At 44.8% G+C, this 23805-nt stretch overlaps 2 protein-coding genes across 3 annotated transcripts in view; both read right to left on the bottom strand.

Moving 5' to 3' along the window:
* Positions 1-6492, bottom strand: part of LOC139402798 (beta-mannosidase-like) — a 35382-nt gene extending 28890 nt beyond the window's left edge. The window contains exons 1-5 of one of the 2 annotated variants that reach the window (XM_071146714.1): positions 6063-6492; positions 3379-3473; positions 2931-3036; positions 2419-2592; positions 66-189 (exon numbers count right to left, since the gene is read on the bottom strand). In XM_071146714.1, coding sequence (XP_071002815.1) covers positions 66-189; positions 2419-2592; positions 2931-3036; positions 3379-3473; positions 6063-6278 — 715 coding nt within the window. In that variant the 5' untranslated portion in view covers positions 6279-6492. The remainder of the gene's footprint in view (positions 1-65; positions 190-2418; positions 2593-2930; positions 3037-3378; positions 3474-6062) is intronic. The other variant, XM_071146715.1, reaches the window with a different exon arrangement.
* Positions 6493-14342: 7850 nt separating this feature from the next.
* Positions 14343-23805, bottom strand: part of LOC139402796 (ubiquitin-conjugating enzyme E2 D2-like) — a 41438-nt gene continuing 31975 nt past the window's right edge. Inside the window, exons 5-7 of the mRNA XM_071146713.1 lie at positions 18769-18874; positions 18362-18455; positions 14343-15872 (exon numbers count right to left, since the gene is read on the bottom strand). Of these exons, the coding sequence (XP_071002814.1) occupies positions 15827-15872; positions 18362-18455; positions 18769-18874 (246 nt within the window). The 3' untranslated portion in view covers positions 14343-15826. The remainder of the gene's footprint in view (positions 15873-18361; positions 18456-18768; positions 18875-23805) is intronic.

Below are 23805 nucleotides of genomic sequence, written 5' to 3'. Positions count from 1 at the left end.
GAGACACAGAGAGAGACACAGAGAAAGACACAGAGAGAGACACAGAGAGAGACACAGAGACATACTATAGACTGGTACAGTAGAGAGATGGATTAGGCGCAGCACATCAAAGGCCTCCAGATGAACACCCTTCCACAGCCCCAGGGTTGGGAATGACGGTCCCCAGTCCCAGCTGAAGGAACTCTGAGCCTGGTGGGGTAAAAGACCATCAGACAGGAGAGTTATCCAACGGGTGAATGGTGAAAACAAATATAATTGACTGTTATTTTCTAGGACACACAATAATGACTCCAACGTCATAAGCATCTGTATGTTGGATGGTGATTTGAAACCTTAACCACAGTGTTAAACTTATCCCTAACCTTAAATGAAAACCACAAAGCGAATTTTAGTTTTCATGAATGTCTACGATGTAGACTATCGTCTTTGTGGCTGTGGTAACTAGCGGAAACAGTTGTGCCTGTTGTTCACAGTGAGATCTGCCCTCTGATTGGCTAGAATGGTTCAACCTGATTTTTGCCTCCTCCGAAATGCCTTCTATTTCTGAAGACGTTTATTTTGGTTGTGAGAGCGGCAGCTACATTATCTGGATAATGTGATGGATAATGTCATAGATAATGTGTCCGTCATGATGGGGCGGCAGGGTAGCCTAGTGGTTAGAGCGTTGGACTAGTAACCGGAAGGTTGTGAGTTCAAACCCCCGAGCTGACAAGGTACAAATCTGTCGTTCTGCCCCTGAACAGGCAGTTAACCCACTGTTCCCAGGCCGTCATTGAAAATAAGAATTTGTTCTTAACTGACTTGCCTGGTAAAATAAAAAAAATAAAAATAAAATAAATGGAGCCGGAAGAAGAACATCAACACCACTAGAAACCAGTGGACATATTTTTTTTTATTACATTTTTATTTAACCTTTATTTAACCAGGTAGGCTAGTTGAGAACAAGTTATCATTTACAACTGCGACCTGGCCAAGATAAAGCAAAGCAGTTCGACACAAACAACAACACAGAGTTACACATGGAATAAACAAAACATACAGTCAATGATACAGTAGAACAAAAGAAAACAAAAAGTCTATATACAGTGAGTGCAAATGAGGTAAGATAAGGAAATAAATAGGCCATGGTGGCGAAGTAATTACAATATAGCAATTAAACACTGGAATGGTAGATCAGCAGAAGATGAATGTGCAGGTAGAGATACTGGGGTGCAAAGGAGCAAGATAAATAAATAAATAGTGTATGGGGATGAGGTAGGTAGATAGATGGGCAGTTTACAGATGGGCTATGTACAGGTGCAGTGATCTGCTCTGACAACTGGTGCTTAAAGCTAGTGAGGGAGATATGAATCTCCAGCTTCAGAGATGTTTGCAGTTCGTTCCAGTCATTGGCAGCAGAGAACTGGAAGGAAAGGCGACCAAAGGAGAAATTGGCTTTGGGGGTGACCAGTGAAATATACCTGCTGGAGCACGTGCTACGAGTGGGTGCTGCTATGGTGATCAGTGAGCTGAGATAAGTCGAGGCTTTACCTAGCAGAGACTTGGCAGCATGAGTGAAGGATGCTTTTTGCGATATAGGAAGCTGATTCTATATTTAATTTTGGATTGGAGATGTTTAATGTGAGTCTGGAAGGAGAGTTTACAGTCTAACCAGACACCCAGGTATTTGTAGTTGTCCACGTATTCTAAGTCAGAACCGTCCAGAGTAGTGATGCTGGACGGGCAGGCAGGTGCGGGCAGCGATCGATTGAAAAGCATGCATTTAGTTTTACTTGCATATAAGAGCAGTTGGAGGCCACAGAAGGAGAGTTGTATGGCATTGAAGCTCGTCTGGAGGTTAGTTAACACAGTGTCCAAAGAGGGGCCAGAAGTATACAGAATGGTGTCATCTGCGTAGAGGTGGATCAAAGAATCACCAGCAGCGAGAGCGACATCATTGATGTATACAGAGAAGAGAGTTGGCCCGAGGATTGAACCCTGTGGCACCCCCATAGAGACTACCAGAGGTCCAGACAACAGGCCCTCCGATTTGACACACTGAACTCTATCAGAGAAGTAGTTGGTGAACCAGGCGAGGCAGTCATTAGAGAAACCAAGGCTGTCGAGCCTGCCAATAAGAATGTGGTGAATGACAGAGTAAAAAGTGTCTCAATGTGCAGGATGCCAGCGTTGCGTTATGGTGTGGACATGAAACACCGAGGTAAATTGAAATAAGCAATTGCAAATGTCAGTCCAGAGAAGGACATTAAAGTTGGTTACTGACGTAGCTAGCTAGGTCTACTAGACAAGATAACATTGTTTGTGCTAGCTAGCTAGAAAATTAGCTTAACGTTACTAAGCTAATATTGTTAAAAAATTGAATATTTTCTGTCAACACACAATAAGTACTATTAACTGAAAAGATGAAAAGCCACTCACCTTTCTGATAAAGTTGACGTGACATTCTCCCTTCTGAACGGGTGGAGGACAGTCAGGGGGCACGCTGTAGGAGGAGTGAGCCTGACTCCTCTCTGAGGCGTACAAGACAGGGGAGAGGAGGCTCACCTTCACAACGTTCTCCCCCTCCCTCAACAACTGGCCTACGCTGAAGTCCTGAACATCAGGGAATCATGTTATCAAGTGGCCCAGCCTCAGTTGGTAAAGCATAGTGCTTGCAATGCCGGGATTCGGGGTTCGATGCCCTCTGGGTAAAATGTGTGCACGCTCTGGAGGATGTCTCTTTGGATAAAGGTGTCTGCTAAATGGCTTATGGTCGTTATGTTTGGGCCAGATCAAACATAATCACTATACATACATACTACGTAAATGATAAAACAGATTTGACCATTTAACTAAACTATCATACATGATTAGACACACCTTGAATTATATGCTACAAAATGTGCAACATGAACAACATTCATAAGGTAAATAATATACTTTTTCCATACATATCTGCGGAACATGTTGTCTGTCTTTCCCACAACAACTCCATTCAGAGAGATGGACGCTACAGTGTCCACTCCTTCAAACACCAGCTGGACTCTTTGTTTAGCCCTGGAGCAGAGGACAGGAAGGTCTATCTTAGTAAAACTGAAGGGGTGGCTCCCCGGACACAAATTAAGCCTAGTTCTAGACTAAAAAGACAGCTCAAGGGAGAATCTCTATCGAAGGTTATTTTTAGTCCGAGACAAGGCTTGTCTAGTGTCCGGGGAACCGGCCCTGAAAGACAAGGCTTGTTCTGAGTCCGGGGAACCGGCCCTGAAAGTCGAGGCTTGTTCTGAGTCCAGGGAACAGGCCCTGAAAGACAAGGCTTGTCCAGTGTCCGGGGCAGCAGCCCTGGGAGTAGTGAATACAGTGACACCATGGGGCTGGAATTGTAAGCTGTGTAAACAGTACCTTAGCTCTGTTGAGGCAGAAAATGTAGTCGTGTATGTCCAGTTGTCAAGAGCGATCCACCTGTATGCTACATCATTGAACCTGAAGTAGAGATCCTGAAAGACAGAGAGAGACAGGAGAGAGAGAGAGAGAGACAGGAGAGAGGGAGAGAGACAGGAGAGAGAGAGAGAGACAGGAGAGAGAGACAAAAGAGAGAGAGAACCAGGCATTTTCATGTAAAAAATTTGGTAATTCTTCAGTCAGCTGATCTCAAGAACGGGTAGCTGTAGCCCAATATGGTGACTGGAGTATGGGTAGCTGTCCCCCAGTATGGTGACTGGAATACGGGTAGCTGTCCCCCAATATGGTGACTGGAATACGGGTAGCTGTAGCCCAATATGGTGACTGGAGTACAGGTAGCTGTCCCCTAATATGGTGACTGGAATATGGGTAGCTGTCCCCCGAGTATGGTGACTGGAGTATGGGTAGCTGTCCCCCAATATGGTGACTGGCATACGGGTAGCTGTCCCCCAATATGGTGACTGGAGTATGGGTAGCTGTCCCCCAATATGGTGACTGGAATATGGGTAGCTGTCCACCAGTATGGTGACTGGAGTATGGGTAGCTGTAGCCCAGTATGGTGACTGGAGTATGGGTAGCTGTCCCCCAATATGGTGACTGGAGTATGGGTAGCTGTCCCCCAGTATGGTGACTGCAGTATGGGTAGCTGTCCCCCAGTATGGTGACTGCAGTATGGGTTGCTGCAGCCCAGTATGGTGACTGGAGTATGGGTAGCTGTCCCCCAGTATGGTGACTGGAATATGGGTAGCTGTCCACCAGTATGGTGACTGGAGTATGGGTAGCTGTAGCCCAGTATGGTGACTGGAGTATGGGTAGCTGTAGCCCAGTATGGTGACTGGAGTATGGGTAGCTGTCCCCCAGTATGGTGACTGGAATATGGGTAGCTGTCCACCAGTATGGTGACTGGAGTATGGGTAGCTGTAGCCCAATATGGTGACTGGAGTATGGGTAGCTGTCCACCAGTATGGTGACTGGAGTATGGGTAGCTGTAGCCCAATATGGTGACTGGAGTATGGGTAGCTGTAGCCCAATATGGTGACTGGTGTATGGGTAGCTGTCCCCCAGTATGGTGACTGGAGTATGGGTAGCTGTAGCCCAATATGGTGACTGGAGTATGGGTAGCTGCAGCCCAATATGGTGACTGGAGTATGGGTAGCTGTAGCCCAATATGGTGACTGGAGTATGGTTAGCTGCAGCCCAGTATGGTGACTGGAGTATGGGTAGCTGTCCCCAGTATGGTGACTGGAGTATGGGTAGCTGTCCCCCAGTATGGTGACTGGAGTATGGGTAGCTGTCCCCCAGTATGGTGACTGGAGTATGGGTAGCTGTCCCCCAATATGGTGACTGGAGTATGGGTAGCTGTTCCCCAATATGGTGACTGGAGTATGGGTAGCTGTAGCCCAATATGGTGACTGGAGTATGGGTTGCTGTAGCCCAATATGGTGACTGGAGTATGGGTAGCTGTCCCCCAGTATGGTGACTGGAGTATGGGTAGCTGTAGCCCAATATGGTGACTGGAGTATGGGTAGCTGTAGCCCAATATGGTGACTGGAGTATGGGTAGCTGTAGCCCAGTATGGTGACTGGAGTATGGGTAGCTGTAGCCCAGTATGGTGACTGGAGTATGGGTAGCTGTAGCCCAATATGGTGACTGGAGTATGGGTAGCTGTAGCCCAATATGGTGACTGGAGTATGGGTAGCTGTAGCCCAGTATGGTGACTGGAGTATGGGTAGCTGTCCCCCAGTATGGTGACTGGAGTATGGGTAGCTGTAGCCCAATATGGTGACTGGAGTATGGGTAGCTGTCCCCCAATATGGTGACTGGAGTATGGGTAGCTGTCCCCCAATATGGTGACTGGAATACAGGTAGCTGTCCCCCAGTATGGTGACTGGAGTATGGGTAGCTGTCCCCCAATATGGTGACTGGAGTATGGGTAGCTGTCCCCCAATATGGTGACTGGAGTATGGGTAGCTGTCCCCCAATATGGTGACTGGAGTATGGGTAGCTGTCCCCCAGTATGGTGACTGGAGTATGGGTAGCTGTAGCCCAATAGTACAATAAGAGAAACGGATCATTTTGCAGTGGTCTCCTATTTTTTTCCAGAGCTGTATGTGTTGCCACCCTAGGGTCACCCACCACTCATTCAGTACATTTCGAAATTTGTATTATTCAAAAAGATAAAATACTGTGACATTTGAAAAAGACATATATGATATGATATTTTGGACATCAATTCAATAATTATATTTGATAACCGAGATGCAGACGAAGGAGTAAAGGAGAATAAGAAGTGAAGTGTCGGTTCAAAGTTGTAGTAAATACATTAGTAAAGGAACCTGAATTCTGTGTTTCATGATGATTATACCAGACAACAGTTTGGCCAAACATACACCGGCTAATAGAAGGCGACCATATTGGTTTTAGTGAGGGACCACTTGTTGTGATTGCTGTAGGTAAACTGGCCAGTAGATGGCGATAGTATTGTTTAAGTGAGGGATGACTGCTTTCCCAGTCGATTACCACTCGCGTGTACTCCGTTCGCCATATTGGGCTGCAGCTACCCCCTTCTCGCTCACCTAGCTAATCTTTAAAAAAAAGACAGAAAACATCACGACTCTTCTCACCTTGATAAAGCCCTGTTTCAGGAGAGCAGAGTGTACACACCCCGGTACCTCTGCAGGAAGCGACAGAGACCCATTTGAGTTCTGTATGGTCCATTTCCTGTTCAGGCTGAGATCGTGCTGCTCTCCTCTGGATACATTGTATCCGAAAAGGACGTGAAAACTCCCGACGTAATAAAGGACAACAAGAACGCTTCCTCTTTTTCTAAACGCGCTCATTGTTGTGGCTTCTGCAGGAATTGTTGCCAGATAAAAGTATCTAGTTAGGTTCCGAACATTTAAAAACAACCAAATGATCTATTAACACGTAATACTGCATTCAAGACAAGGAAAACTTAAAAGAAGAATAAAGAACGTTAAACATAATAATCACTGATTATAAACGTTGTAAAAAAACCGCTGTATGTTCTTCGGTGCAAACGACTTCTTCCTTGTTGTTAAAAAAAATCACGTGACCATATATCAGCTGATCCAGGACACATCACGTGGCAACATCTTCTTCTATTGGAGATCGCACAATTGAATGTGCATTCTGCCACCTGCTGTGCGCGATGGAAACAGGATTCCCAAAATGGAACAAAAAACCCACAAAAAAACACCAAACTACCAAAAATACATATATAAACTAAATCAAACAATGTTTCTGTTTAAAAAAATATATAAAACAGATCTGATCCCAACATAGGCTGAAGGGGAACCTGGGAGGACTGGTCTTCTGGTGCCAGTACCCCTTGCAAGTCTTTCAGATGTAAAATCCTTTAGTCACAAAAACGTTTCTGCTGCAGCCACAATAATACCCAGTTTCTTTAATTTCTTTGAGACTTGTGCAGTTTATAACTGTGGCAATGCCATTGACTCTGTAAGGGTACACCTTATAGATAGCCTTGCTACTGTTATGTTACCGCTGCTCTTCAAATATGACTTATTTTACTCTTATCTATTATTTAATTTTACACTTATTTTTCTTAAAACTGCATTGTTGGTTAAGGGCTTGTAAAGTAAGAATTTCACTGTAAGGTCTACCTACACCTGTTGTATTCAGAGAATGTGACAAATACAATTTGATTTGGTGAAAGTCACAAAATACACCTCTTTAACACACCTTTAACACACCCTAATACACCTTTTAACACACAGGGTATCTTGTGACTGGCAGAAAACATTTACTACAGTGTGGTGCGTCCTCTTAAACAAATATAAAGGAGAGCAGCACACTCTAGGAGCTCAGATGCAAAAATGATTTTTGTCCAACGTATCGACAGACAAGCTGTCTTCATCAGGGTGTAACGACAAAACACTGCGGGGTGACTCATTTAAATAGTGTCAAAAGACACACAGGTGTCTGTAATCATGGCCAGGTGTGGCCTGATATCATTGGTCAATTCTCATATATTAAAATAACATACAAAAAAAAACAAATGGATAGCGTACGATCATAGATACAACAGACGTTCTTCTTTTCCTTCAGTCACCCAGCGGGTCAGACGCCCGGGGCGTCAACCGCACCAGGAAGTCTCTTCAAGGATTCAACCTGAACATCAGTCGTCACCCCTGAGATGACTCCTTTGACGGGTGTCTCTGCTCCGAAAGTTCAAAACTTCTGTTGTCCGGATTCTTTTGAGGCTCACTGCAATCTTCCTCTGTTCTTCAGAAATACAATGAATCCAAATAAAGACCACTCCTGGTCACTCTGACAGAATCCACTTTCCCCAGCGCATACTTCACCATTAGACACTTCAAACAGGTATCCTACATATGCATCTTTACCCAACAAATGCATCCCAAACAGGAAGTGATTCATTATGATTCATAAACGTATCCTCCACTTGAGACTATTTCCTTTTAGTTACAGTTTTTTGATACTTCAGAACAATCGTATTCGCCAACTTTACTTGACGCGCTGCTTGATTTTAACTCATCATCCACTTCCGCCATCTTTTCCCCACGTGACAACATCAAAACAGGTTTGGCGCAAAATGATCTCCTTCCTCGCATTGGTCAGATGGATTGTGATTCGTAATAATCTGTGCTTTACACTATGCAAGAATATCCATTAGGAATTTAATGATATACCTGTCAGTCTATGGAATTTACATGATATACTTGTCAGACTATGGAATTTACACAACTCTTTTCTGATGGCAGGGATTCGTTTCAATGACTTGGGTCTTCCTCACTCACTTCCTCACTTTATTCATGAAAATGTGACTCTACGTGGGATATTCACCCGCACGTCCGACTAGCATCACCACCCTGGATGGTTCCGACCTAGAATATGTGGACATCTATAAGTACCTAGGTGTCTGGCTAGACTGCAAACTTTCCTTCCAGACTCATATCAAACATCTCCAATCTAAAATCAAATCTAGAGTCGGCTTTCTATTCCGCAACAAAGCATCCTTCACTCACGCCGCCAAACTTACCCTAGTAAAACTGACTATCCTACCGATACTCCCAGAGATGGGATATTGACAGTACCAGGGATAGGATATTGATACTACCAGGGATGGGATATTGACAGTACCAGGGATAGGATATTGACACTACCAGTGATGGGATATTGACACTACCAGGGATGGGATATTGACACTACCAGGGATGGGATATTGACACTACCAGGGATGGGATATTGACACTACCAGGGATGTGATATTGATACTACCAGGGATGGGATATTGATACTACCAGGGATGGGATATTGACACTACCAGGGATGGGATATTGATACTACCAGGGATGGGATATTGACACTGCCAGGGATGGGATATTGATACTACCAGGGATGGGATATTGATACTACCAGGGATGGGATATTGACACTACCAGGGATGGGATATTGATAGTGATATTGACACTACCAGGGATGTGATATTGATACTACCAGGGATGGGTTATTGATACTACCAGGGATAGGATATTGAAACTACCAGGGATGGGATATTGATACTACCAGGGATGGGATATTGATACTACCAGGGATGGGATATTGATACTACCAGGGATGGGATATATATAGTGATATTGACACTACCAGGGATGTGATATCGATACTACCAGGGATGGGTTATTGATACTACCAGGGATGTGATATCGATACTACCAGGGATGGGATATTGACACTACCAGGTATGGGATATTGATACTACCAGGGATGGGATATTGACACTATCAGGGATGGGATATTGATACTACCAGGTATGGGATATTGACACTATCAGGGATGGGATATTGATACTACCAGGGATGGGATATTGACACTATCAGGGATGGGATATTGACACTGCCAGGGATGGGATATTGACACTGCCAGGGATGGGATATTGATACTACCAGGGATGGGATATTGACACTACCAGGGATGGGATATTGATACTACCAGGGATGGGATATTGACACTACCAGGGATGGGATATTGATACTACCAGGGATGGGATATCGACACTACCAGGGATGGGATATCGACATTACCAGGGATGGGATATTGATACTACCAGGGATGTGATATCGATACTACCAGGGATGGGATATTGATACTACCAGGGATGGGATATTGATACTACCAGGGATGGGATATTGACACTACCAGGGATGGGATATTGATAGTGATATTGACACTACCAGGGATGTGATATTGATACTACCAGGGATGGGTTATTGATACTACCAGGGATAGGATATTGATACTACCAGGGATGGGATATTGATACTACCAGGGATGGGATATTGACACTACCAGGGATGGGATATTGATACTACCAGGGATGGGATATTGATACTACCTGGGATGGGATATTGATACTACCAGGGATGGGATATTGATACTACCAGGGATGGGATATTGATACTACCAGGGATGGGATATTGACACTACCAGGGATGGGATATTGATACTACCAGGGATGGGATATTGACACTACCAGGGATGGGATATTGACACTACCAGGGATGGGATATTGATACTACCAGGGATGGGATATTGATACTACCAGGAATGGGATATTGATACTACCAGGGATGGGATATTGACACTACCAGGGATGGGATATTGATACTACCAGGGATGGGATATTGACACTACCAGGGATGGGATATTGATACTACCAGGGATGGGATATTGACACTACCAGGGATGGGATATTGACACTACCAGGGATGGGATATTGATACTACCAGGGATGGGATATTGACACTACCAGGGATGGGATATTGATAGTGATATTGACACTACCAGGGATGTGATATTGATACTACCAGGGATGTGTTATTGATACTACCAGGGATAGGATATTGATACTACCAGGGATGCGATATTGATACTACCAGGGATGGGATATTGATACTACCAGGGATGGGATATTGATACTACCAGGGATGGGATATTGATACTACCAGGGATGGGATATTGATACTACCAGGGATGTGACACCAAATAAATATTTCCTGCAACCCTGGTCCCAGCCTCTTCTTACAAGAAGAGGGGAAAGTAGCACTATCTGATGAGAAAAGTATTTTTCTAAACTATTTTGAACTCAAAATAAATGCTGTATTTATTAACAATGACAAACACAATTCCAGTCAAAATAGAAAATTGTATGAAACAATTGTGTAAAGCTGTTTTTAATATATACACAGTTTATTAGGCACACCCATCTAGTCGGGCCAACCCCCCACTTTGCCTCCAGAACAGCCTGAATTCCCTCCAGGCATGGAAACGTTGCTCAATTGGTATCAAGGGACCTAACATGTGCCAGGAAAACATTCCCCAAACCTTTACACCCCCGTCACCAGCCTGTACCGTTGTCACCGGGCAAGATAGGTCCATGAACTCATGCTTCTTTCGCCAAATCCTAACTCTGACATCAGCACGACGCAACAGAAACCGTTATTCATCATACCAGGCAATGCTTTTCCACTCCTCAATTGTGCCCACTGGAGCCACTTCTTGTTTTTAGCCGATAGGAGTGGAACCCGGTGTGGCCGTCTGCTGCAATAGCCAATCCGTGACAAGGATCGAGGAGTTGTGTGTTTCCGAGATGCCGTTCTGCGCACCACTGTTGTTCTGTTACTTGCCTGTTTGCGGCCCGCTTTCTAGCTGGATGTTTTTTGTTTGTCGCACAATTCTCGGTTATGATAATGACATTTTTGATATCGATAATGGAAAAAAAATGACATTGATAAATGACATTATTGATATAAATCATTAAAAAAAATATATATATAAAAAATAGCTTGATACAAAATGTTTAAAAAAATATATTAATAATTCTAATTTGTGTATATAAACAATTATTTTTTTATATCAATAATATATTTTTTTTATATCAATAATTGTCTCGTGTATTTTAAGGCAGAAAAATGTGAAGGCTGTGCAAGGTGGGTGTAGACTTTCGAGTCACTGTATGTAGGAAGGAGCATGCAAATGCAATCCCACCCCCATGGTCATTATTTGATTTTTTTATATAAAAAATGAAATTATCACTTTTCAAAAATTAAAATCATTGATATTGATCATATTTTTTTATATGAAAAATGTAATTATTGATAAAATAATACAATTATTGATTTTTTTTAAAAGTCATTAATATACAGTACGTTAAAACAGCCATAACCACTACTTTATCCAACTCAATATGCTGCCACTATCATAGTATCCCGGTAGTCTTCTTTTCCACCCGTGGCCCCCAAAACAGAGTGCCAAGAGGTCTGAACCTTTATTGCACAGAATCCTGGACCTACCCATTAATCACTACATTATAAACTCAACAGATCAAAACACAAGTATGTAGAACATTTACAGTAGCCAACAAAAAAAATTGATAAGAACCTAGAAAGTGTTTATGATTTACCTTTATTGAAGGGGAAACTCAACAACAAAAAAACCAAGACGCCAGAGGCACCAGTAGATAGTTGAACCAATAGCTCTGCGTCGCGTCTCAGGGCTACAAGACAGTGTTTAGGTAGGTGACCTAACTATAAGCTCTCAACTTCAAAAAAGAAAAAAGAATCATCATCAAAGATAGAAAGCTTTCATTGAATCATTTCCCCATTTGCTCTTTGTAGCCACTTCCTATGGGTAACATCCAACCTATTCCTATAACATGCATAAAATACATTACATTTCTTTTGTTTGTTTGTTGCTGTTTGTTGACATACCGAGCAGCGTTTGTTTGTATGTTCACACATTTGGATATGAGGTGGTAAACATTCCTCTCAGGCCCATGTGTCGCAAACAATATTAAAAAGCATAACAGTGCTTGCCATCGAAATGGCATCAAATTCTTGATAAAATGCACTACTTTAGACCGGGATCCACAGGGATATTCCCCTAGAAGACCGGGATCCACAGGGATATTCCCCTAGTAGACCGGGATCCACAGGGATATTCCCCTAGTAGACCGGGATCCACAGGGATATTCCCCTAGTAGACCGGGATCCACAGGGATATTCCACTAGTAGATCGGGATCCACAGGGATATTCCCCTAGTAGACCGGGATCCACAGGGATATTCCCCTAGTAGACCGGGATCCACAGGGATATTCCCCTAGTAGACCGGGATCCACAGGGATATTCCCTTAGTAGACCGGGATCCACAGGGATATTCCCCTAGTAGATCAGGATCCACAGGGATATTCCCCTAGTAGACCGGGATCCACAGGGATAATCCCCTAGTAGACCGGGATCCACAGGGATATTCCCCTAGTAGACCAGGATCCACAGGGATATTCCCCTAGTAAACCGGGATCCACAGGGATATTCCCCTAGTAGACCGGGATCCACAGGGATATTCCCCTAGTAGACCAGGATCCACAGGAATATTCCCTTAGTAGACCAGGATATTCCCCTAGTAGACCGGGATCCACAGGGATATTCCCCTAGTAGACCAGGATATTCCCCTAGTAGACCAGGATATTCCCCTAGAAGACCGGGATCCACAGGGATATTCCCCTAGTAGACCAGGATATTCCCCTAGTAGACCAGGATATTCCACTAGTAGATCGGGATCCACAGGGATATTCCCCTAGTAGACCGGGATCCACAGGGATATTCCCCTAGTAGACCGGGATCCACAGGGATATTCCCCTAGTAGACCGGGATCCACAGGGATATTCCCTTAGTAGACCGGGATCCACAGGGATATTCCCCTAGTAGATCAGGATCCACAGGGATATTCCCCTAGTAGACCGGGATCCACAGGGATAATCCCCTAGTAGACCGGGATCCACAGGGATATTCCCCTAGTAGACCAGGATATTCCCCTAGTAGACCGGGATCTACAGGGATATTCCCCTAGTAGACCAGGATATTCCCCTAGTAGACCAGGATATTCCCCTAGAAGACCGGGATCCACAGGGATATTCCCCTAGTAGACCAGGATATTCCCCAAGTAGACCGGGATCCACCCCTAGTAGACCGGGATCCACAGGGATATTCCCCTAGTAGACCGGGATCCACAGGGATATTCCCCTAGTAGACCAGGATATTCCCCTAGTAGACCGGGATCCACCCCTAGAAGACTGGGATTCACAGGGATATTCCCCTAGTGGACCAGGATATTCCCCTAGTAGACCGGGATCCACAGGGATATTCCCCTAGTAGACCAGGATATTCCCCTAGTAGACCAGGATATTTCCCTAGAAGACCAGGATCCACAGGGATATTCCCCTAGTAGACCAGGATATTCCCCTAGTAGACCGGGATCCACAGGGATATTCCCCTAGTAGACCAGGATATTCCCCTAGTAGACCAGGATATTCCCCTAGAAGACCGGGATCCACAGGGATATTCCCCTAGTAGACCAGGATATTCCCCAAGTAGACCGGGATCCACCCCTAGTAGACCGGGATCCACAGGGATATTCCCCTAGTAGACCGGGATCCACAGGGATATTCCCCTAGTAGACCAGGATATTCCCCTAGTAGACCGGGATCCACCCCTAGAAGACCGGGATCCACAGGGATATTCCCCTAGTGGACCAGGATATTCCCCTAGTAGACCGGTCTACTAGGGATATTCCCCTAGTAGACCGGTATCCACAGGGATATTCCTCAAGTAGACCAGGATCCACAGGGATATTCCCCTAGAAGACCGGGATATTCCCATAGTAGACCAGGATATTCCCCTAGTAGACCGGGATCCACAGGGATATTCCCCTAGTAGACCAGGATCCACAGGGATATTCCCCTAGTAGACCAGGATCCACAGGGATATTCCCCTAGTAGACCAGGATCCACAGGGATATTCCCAAGTAGACCGGGATCCACAGGGATATTCCCCTAGTAGACCAGGATATTCCCCTAGTAGACCGGGATCCACAGGGATATTCCCCTAGTAGACCAGGATATTCCCCTAGTAGACCAGGATATTCCCCTAGAAGACCGGGATCCACAGGGATATTCCCCTAGTAGACCAGGATATTCCCCAAGTAGACCGGGATCCACCCCTAGCAGACCGGGATCCACAGGGATATTCCCCTAGTAGACCGGGATCCACAGGGATATTCCCCTAGTAGACCAGGATATTCCCCTAGTAGACCGGGATCCACCCCTAGAAGACTGGGATTCACAGGGATATTCCCCTAGTGGACCAGGATATTCCCCTAGTAGACCGGGATCCACAGGGATATTCCCCTAGTAGACCAGGATATTCCCCTAGTAGACCAGGATATTTCCCTAGAAGACCAGGATCCACAGGGATATTCCCCTAGTAGACCAGGATATTCCCCTAGTAGACCGGGATCCACAGGGATATTCCCCTAGTAGACCAGGATATTCCCCTAGTAGACCAGGATATTCCCCTAGAAGACCGGGATCCACAGGGATATTCCCCTAGTAGACCAGGATATTCCCCAAGTAGACCGGGATCCACCCCTAGTAGACCGGGATCCACAGGGATATTCCCCTAGTAGACCGGGATCCACAGGGATATTCCCCTAGTAGACCAGGATATTCCCCTAGTAGACCGGGATCCACCCCTAGAAGACCGGGATCCACAGGGATATTCCCCTAGTGGACCAGGATATTCCCCTAGTAGACCGGTCTACTAGGGATATTCCCCTAGTAGACCGGTATCCACAGGGATATTCCTCAAGTAGACCAGGATCCACAGGGATATTCCCCTAGTAGACCGGGATATTCCCATAGTAGACCAGGATATTCCCCTAGTAGACCGGGATCCACAGGGATATTCCCCTAGTAGACCAGGATCCACAGGGATATTCCCCTAGTAGAACAGGATCCACAGGGATATTCCCCTAGTAGAACAGGATCCACAGGGATATTCCCCTAGAAAATCTCTGGTTAAAAGTAGTGTATATAGGGAATAGACTGCCATTTCAGACACAGCCAACAACATCACACACCAGTTGGTGTATCCTGAAGAGACACGTCTGTCCGGTTTGGTCAGGTGTCTTCAACGTCCTCAGAACAACATGGATGGAACGCAGTCTAGTGGTTTAGTCTGATAACCAAAAGGCCAGTCGGCACGGCCGTATACTGTTGTTGCATGCTCAACATGAAGAGTTCAGAACCCATGAAAGACTTACATTAAAATGTTGTGTTTTTTCCCGCACTTAAATTAAACTAGTACACACGTTGACTGTCCGAGCAACAAACACTATCTTTTTAATAGCACATAAATGAAGGAGTGAAAATGGGGGCAAAATGAGTCTAATTCAATAACAAAATGAACAAAATAATGAAAACAAGCAATTGAAGTTGACTCCAGCTACGACGACGTTCTCCTTCCGATGATCCGTTCAGACCAGTCATCACATGGCGTATTTCTGCGTCCATTCTCTTGCTATTCTGCTGTATCTGTAAGAGGGAAAACAAACAAAAACAATAGAGGCAGCTTCCCAAACGGCACCCTATCGGCTGCACTACTTTTCACCAAAGCCGTACTAGGGTACAGTCACCATGTTTCCTGGTCTGCCAGGGGAACGTCCCTACGGATCCTGGTCTGCCAGGGGAACGTCCCTGCGGATCCTGGTCTGCCAGGGGAACGTCCCTGCGGATCCTGGTCTGCCAGGGGAACGTCCCTGCGGATCCTGGTCTGCCAGGGGAACGTCCCTGCGGATCCTGGTCTGCCAGGGGAACGTCCCTGCGGATCCTGGTCTGCCAGGGGAACGTCCCTGCGGATCCTGGTCTGCCAGGGGAACGTCCCTGCGGATCCTGGTCTGCCAGGGGAACGTCCCTGCGGATCCTGGTCTGCCAGGGGAACGTCCCTGCGGATCCTGGTCTGCCAGGGGAACGTCCCTACGGATCCTGGTCTGCCAGGGGAACGTCCCTGCGGATCCTGGTCTGCCAGGGGAACGTCCCTGCGGATCCTGGTCTGCCAGGGGAACGTCCCTAAGGATCCCGGTCTGCCAGGGGAACGTCCCTACGGATCCCGGTCTGCCAGGGGAACGTCCCTACGGATCCCGGTCTGCCAGGGGAACGTCCCTGCGGATCCTGGTCTGCCAGGGGAACGTCCCTGCGGATCCTGGTCTGCCAGGGAAACGTCCCTGCGGATCCTGGTCTGCCAGGGGAACGTCCCTACGGATCCTGGTCTGCCAGGGGAACGTCCCTGCGGATCCTGGTCTGCCAGGGGAACGTACCTACGGATCCTGGTCTGCCAGGGGAACGTCCCTACGGATCCTGGTCTGCCAGGGGAACGTCCCTGCGGATCCCTACGTCCCTGACCGAGTCTGTAAGACCTACATGTTTCAAGCAGAACACCATAGTGCCTGCGCACAAGAATGTCAAGGTAATCTGCCTAAATGAGGCATCACTACAGACCCTGGTTCGATCCCAGGCTGTATCACAACCGGCCGCGATCGGGAATCCCATAGGGCAGCGCACAATTGGCCCAGCGCCGTCCGGGTTAGGGGAGGGTTTGGCCAGGGTAGACAGTCACTGTAAATAAGAATTTGTTCTTAACTGACTTGCCAGGTTAAATAAATGTTAAATATATATACAGTGGGGCAAAAAAGTATTTAGTCAGCCAACAATTGTGCAAGTTCTCCCACTTAAAAAGATGAGAGAGGCCTGTAATTTTCATCAACTATGACAGATAAAATGAGAAAACAAATCCAGAAAATCACATTGTAGGATTTTTAATGAATTTATTTGCAAATTATGGTGGAAAATAAGTATTTGGTCACCTACAAACAAGCAAGATTTCTGGCTCTCACAGACCTGTAACTTCTTCTTTAAGAGGCTCCTCTGTCCTCCACTCGTTACCTGTATTAATGGCACCTGTTTGAACTTGTTATCAGTATAAAAGACACCTGTCCACAACCTCAGTCACACTCCAAACTCCACTATGGCCAAGACCAAAGAGCTGTCAAAGGACACCAGAAACAAAATTGTAGACCTGCACCAGGCTGGGAAGACTGAATCTGCAAAAGGTAAGCAGCTTGGTTTGAAGAAATCAACTGTGGGAGCAATTATTAGGAAATGGAAGACATACAAGCCCACTGATAATCTCCCTCGATCTGGGGCTCCACGCAAGATCTCACCCCGTGGGGTCAAAATGATCACAAGAACGGTGAAAATCCCAGAACCACACGGGGGAACCTAGTGAATGACCTGCAGAGAGCTGGGACCAAAGTAACAAAACCTACCATCAGTAACACACTACGCCGCCAGGGACTCAAATCCTGCAGTGCCAGACGTGTCCCCCTGCTTAAGCCAGTACATGTCAAGGCCCGTCTGAAGTTTGCTAGAGAGCATTTGGATGATCCAGAAGAAGATTGGGAGAATGTCAGATGAAACCAAAATATAACTTTTTGGTAAAAACTCAACTCGTCGTGTTTGGAGGACAAAGAATGCTGAGTTGCATCCAAAGAACACCATACCTACTGTGAAGCATGGGGGTGGAAACATCATGCTTTGGGGCTGTTTTTCTGCAAAGGGACCAGGACGACTGATCCGTGTAAAGGAAAGAATGAATGGGGCCATGTATCGTGAGATTTTGAGTGAAAACCTCCTTCCATCAGCAAGGGCATTGAAGATGAAACGTGGCTGGGTCTTTCAGCATGACAATGATCCCAAACACACCGCCCGGGCAACGAAGGAGTGGCTTCGTAAGAGACACGGGACATTATTCTGCTTTGTCTCGGCTGTAGACAATGATCGTCCCCGACTGAAAGCAGACAGGAACATGTTATGTTTATCAACTTCCCAGTGAGCCAAAAAACAATAAAATATAAAAATAACGTATTTTCACTGGGTTATACAGAATGAAAAATGTCCTGACATCTGCAGTATATAAAATGACACTGAAGGGATGTCTCCAACAGACGGCAGTACAGGATACTTACTTGTCACTATCTGCTTTATAGATGCGTGCGATCTCTGGTACTAGAGGGTCGTCTGGGTTGGGATCACATAACAGGGAGCAAATGGAGAGCAGAACTGCAGAGGAAGACAGTTACAAGAGTTAGAAACCCCGTTTCTCAGCAGTGTAACTAGGAACAGGAGCAATGGGGGGAGTTGGATCCCCATTACAGACGACTCTCACGTAGACATCTAGGCCATGTGATGTAGTGACGTCTGATTTCTTATGATACACACACACACAGAGGCACATTAAACATTGTAGAAAACATCTCCACAATCTTCATTGAAATAACTTTGTAGTCCGAGACCAGGCTTAATCTGTGTCCGGTAAACTGCCCCATAATGCACCTTCAGTGAATCTGTCCTTCACAGAGTGGTCCTAACTCACCTTTAGAAATGGTTAAAGCCGGCGACCACTGTGATCGGAGAATATCCAAACAGATACTGCCGTTACTGTTAATATTGGGGTGGTAAATTCTTGTGGTAAACGCTAACTGGGGGAGAGAGAGAGAGACAAATATTAATTCAACAAAATACTAATATATTTAGTAAATCACCCCTCCTACCACACATTAACTAGTAAATCACCCCTCCTACCACACATTAACTAGTAAATCACCCCTCCTACCACACATTAACTAGTAAATCACCCCTCCTACCACACATTAACTAGTAAATCACCCTTCCTACCACACATTAACTAGTAAATCACCCCTCCTACCACACATTAACTAGTAAATCACCCCTCCTACCACACATTAACTAGTAAATCACCCCCTCCTACCACACATTAACTAGTAAATCACCCCTCCTACCACACATTAACTAGTAAATCACCCCCTCCTACCACACATTAACTAGTAAATCACCCCTCCTACCACACATTAACTAGTAAATCACCCCTCCTACCACACATTAACTAGTAAATCACCCCTCCTACCACACATTAACTAGTAAATCACCCCTCCTACCACACATTAACTAGTAAATCACCCCTCCTACCACACATTAACTAGTAAATCACCCTTCCTACCACACATTAACTAGTAAATCACCCCTCCTACCACACATTAACTAGTAAATCACCCCTCCTACCACACATTAACTAGTAAATCACCCCTCCTACCACACATTAACTAGTAAATCACCCCTCCTACCACACATTAACTAGTAAATCACCCCTCCTACCACACAACATTAACTAGTAAATCACCACTCCTACCACACATTAACTAGTAAATCACCCCTCCTACCACACATTAACTAGTAAATCACCCCCTCCTACCACACATTAACTAGTAAATCACCCCTTCCTACCACACATTAACTAGTAAATCACCCCTCCTACCACACATTAACTAGTAAATCACCCCTCCTACCACACATTAACTAGTAAATCACCCCTCCTACCACACATTAACTAGTAAATCACCCCCTCCTACCACACATTAACTAGTAAATCACCCCTCCTACCACACAACATTAACTAGTAAATCACCCCCTTCCTACCACACATTAACTAGTAAATCACCCCCTCCTACCACACATTAACTAGTAAATCACCCCTCCTACCACACATTAACTAGTAAATCACCCCTCCTACCACACATTAACTAGTAAATCACCCCTCCTACCACACATTAACTAGTAAATCACCCCTCCTACCACACATTAACTAGTAAATCACCCCTTCCTACCACACATTAACTAGTAAATCACCCCTCCTACCACACATTAACTAGTAAATCACCCCTCCTACCACACATTAACTAGTAAATCACCCCATCCTACCACACATTAACTAGTAAATCACCCCTTCCTACCACACATTAACTAGTAAATCACCCCTTCCTACCACACATTAACTAGTAAATCACCCCTCCTACCACACATTAACTAGTAAATCACCCCTCCTACCACACATTAACTAGTAAATCACCCCTTCCTACCACACATTAACTAGTAAATCACCCCCTCCTACCACACATTAACTAGTAAATCACCCCCTCCTACCACACATTAACTAGTAAATCACCCCCTCCTACCACACATTAACTAGTAAATCACCCCTCCTACCACACATTAACTAGTAAATCACCCCTCCTACCACACAACATTAACTAGTAAATCACCACTCCTACCACACATTAACTAGTAAATCACCCCTCCTACCACACATTAACTAGTAAATCACCCCCTCCTACCACACATTAACTAGTAAATCACCCCTTCCTACCACACATTAACTAGTAAATCACCCCTCCTACCACACATTAACTAGTAAATCACCCCTCCTACCACACATTAACTAGTAAATCACCCCTCCTACCACACATTAACTAGTAAATCACCCCCTCCTACCACACATTAACTAGTAAATCACCCCTCCTACCACACAACATTAACTAGTAAATCACCCCCTTCCTACCACACATTAACTAGTAAATCACCCCCTCCTACCACACATTAACTAGTAAATCACCCCTCCTACCACACATTAACTAGTAAATCACCCCTCCTACCACACATTAACTAGTAAATCACCCCTCCTACCACACATTAACTAGTAAATCACCCCTCCTACCACACATTAACTAGTAAATCACCCCTCCTACCACACATTAACTAGTAAATCACCCCCTCCTACCACACATTAACTAGTAAATCACCCCTTCCTACCACACATTAACTAGTAAATCACCCCTTCCTACCACACATTAACTAGTAAATCACCCCTCCTACCACACATTAACTAGTAAATCACCCCTCCTACCACACATTAACTAGTAAATCACCCCTCCTACCACACATTAACTAGTAAATCACCCCTCCTACCACACATTAACTAGTAAATCACCCCCTCCTACCACACATTAACTAGTAAATCACCTCCTCCTACCACACATTAACTAGTAAATCACCCCTCCTACCACACATTAACTAGTAAATCACCCCTTCCTACCACACATTAACTAGTAAATCACCCCTTCTACCACACATTAACTAGTAAATCACCCCTCCTACCACACATTAACTAGTAAATCACCCCTCCTACCACATATTAACTAGTAAATCACCCCCTCCTACCACACATTAACTAGTAAATCACCCCTCCTACCACACATTAACTAGTAAATCACCCCTCCTATCACACATTAACTAGTAAATCACCCCCTCCTACCACACATTAACTAGTAAATCACCCCTCCTACCACACATTAACTAGTAAATCACCCCCTCCTACCACACATTAACTAGCAAATAACCCCTCCTACCACACATTAACTAGTAAATCACCCCTCCTACCACACATTAACTAGTAAATCACCCCTCCTACCACACATTAACTAGTAAATCAACCTTCCTACCACACATTAACTAGTAAATCACCCCTTCCTACCACACATTAACTAGTAAATCACCCCTCCTACCACACATTAACTAGTAAATCACCCCCTCCTATCACACAACATTAACTAGTAAATCACACCTCCTACCACACATTAACTAGTAAATCACCCCCTCCTACCACACATTAACTAGTAAATCACCCCTCCTACCACACATTAACTAGTAAATCACCCCTCCTATCACACAACATTAACTAGTAAATCACCCCTCCTACCACACATTAACTAGTAAATCACCCCTCCTACCACACATTAACTAGTAAATCACCCCTCCTACCACACAACATTAACTAGTAAATCACCCCTCCTATCACATATTAACTAGTAAATCACCCCTCCTATCACATATTAACTAGTAAATCACCCCTCCTACCACACATTAACTAGTAAATCACCCCTCCTACCACACATTAACTAGTAAATCACCCCTCCTACCACACATTAACTAGTAAATCACCCCCTCCTATCACATATTAACTAGTAAATCACCCCTCCTACCACACAACATTAACTAGTAAATCACCCCTTCCTACCACACATTAACTAGTAAATCACCCCTCCTACCACACATTAACTAGTAAATCACCCCTCCTACCACACATTAACTAGTAAATCACCCCTCCTACCACACATTAACTAGTAAATCACCCCTCCTACCACACATTAACTAGTAAATCACCCCTTCCTACCACACATTAACTAGTAAATCACCCCTTCCTACCACACATTAACTAGTAAATCACCCCTCCTACCACACATTAACTAGTAAATCACCCCTCCTACCACATATTTACTAGTAAATCACCCCCTCCTACCACACATTAACTAGTAAATCACCCCTCCTACCACACATTAACTAGTAAATCACCCCTCCTACCACACATTAACTAGTAAATCACCCCTTCCTACCACACATTAACTAGTAAATCACCCCTCCTACCACACATTAACTAGTAAATCACCCCCTCCTACCACACATTAACTAGTAAATCACCCCTCCTACCACACATTAACTAGTAAATCACCCCTCCTACCACACATTAACTAGTAAATCACCCCTCCTACCACACATTAACTAGTAAATCACCCCCTCCTACCACGCATTAACTAGTAAATCACCCCCTCCTACCACACATTAACTAGTAAATCACCCCCTCCTACCACACATTAACTAGTAAATCACCCCCTCCTACCACACATTAACTAGTAAATCACCCCTCCTACCACACATTAACTAGTAAATCACCCCTCCTACCACACATTAACTAGTAAATCACCCCTCCTACCACATATTAACTAGTAAATCACCCCTCCTACCACACATTAACTAGTAAATCACCACTCCTACCACACATGAACTAGTAAATCACCCCTCCTACCACACAACATTAACTAGTAAATCACCCCTCCTACCACACAACATTAACTAGTAAATCACCCCTCCTACCACACAACATTAACTAGTAAATCACCCCTCCTACCACACAACATTAACTAGTAAATCACCCCTCCTACCACACAACATTAACTAGTAAATCACCCCCTCCTACCACACATTAACTAGTAAATCACCCCTCCTACCACATATTAACTAGTAAATCACCCCTCCTATCACATATTAACTAGTAAATCACCCCTCCTACCACACAACATTAACTAGTAAATCACCCCTCCTATCACATATTAACTAGTAAATCACCCCTCCTACCACACATTAACTAGTAAATCACCCCCTCCTACCACACATTAACTAGTAAATCACCCCCTCCTACCACACATTAACTAGTAAATCACCCCTCCTACCAAACATTAACTAGTAAATCACCCCTCCTACCACACATTAACTAGTAAATCACCCCTCCTACCACATATTAACTAGTAAATCACCCCTCCTACCACACATTAACTAGTAAATCACCACTCCTACCACACATGAACTAGTAAATCACCCCTCCTACCACACAACATTAACTAGTAAATCACCCCTCCTACCACACAACATTAACTAGTAAATC

Source organism: Oncorhynchus clarkii, unplaced genomic scaffold, assembly GCF_045791955.1.
Source record: "Oncorhynchus clarkii lewisi isolate Uvic-CL-2024 unplaced genomic scaffold, UVic_Ocla_1.0 unplaced_contig_2450_pilon_pilon, whole genome shotgun sequence".
NCBI lineage: Eukaryota > Metazoa > Chordata > Actinopteri > Salmoniformes > Salmonidae > Oncorhynchus > Oncorhynchus clarkii.
Note: the sequence above shows the minus strand (reverse complement) of the source record. Positions and strands in the feature narration are given on the sequence as shown.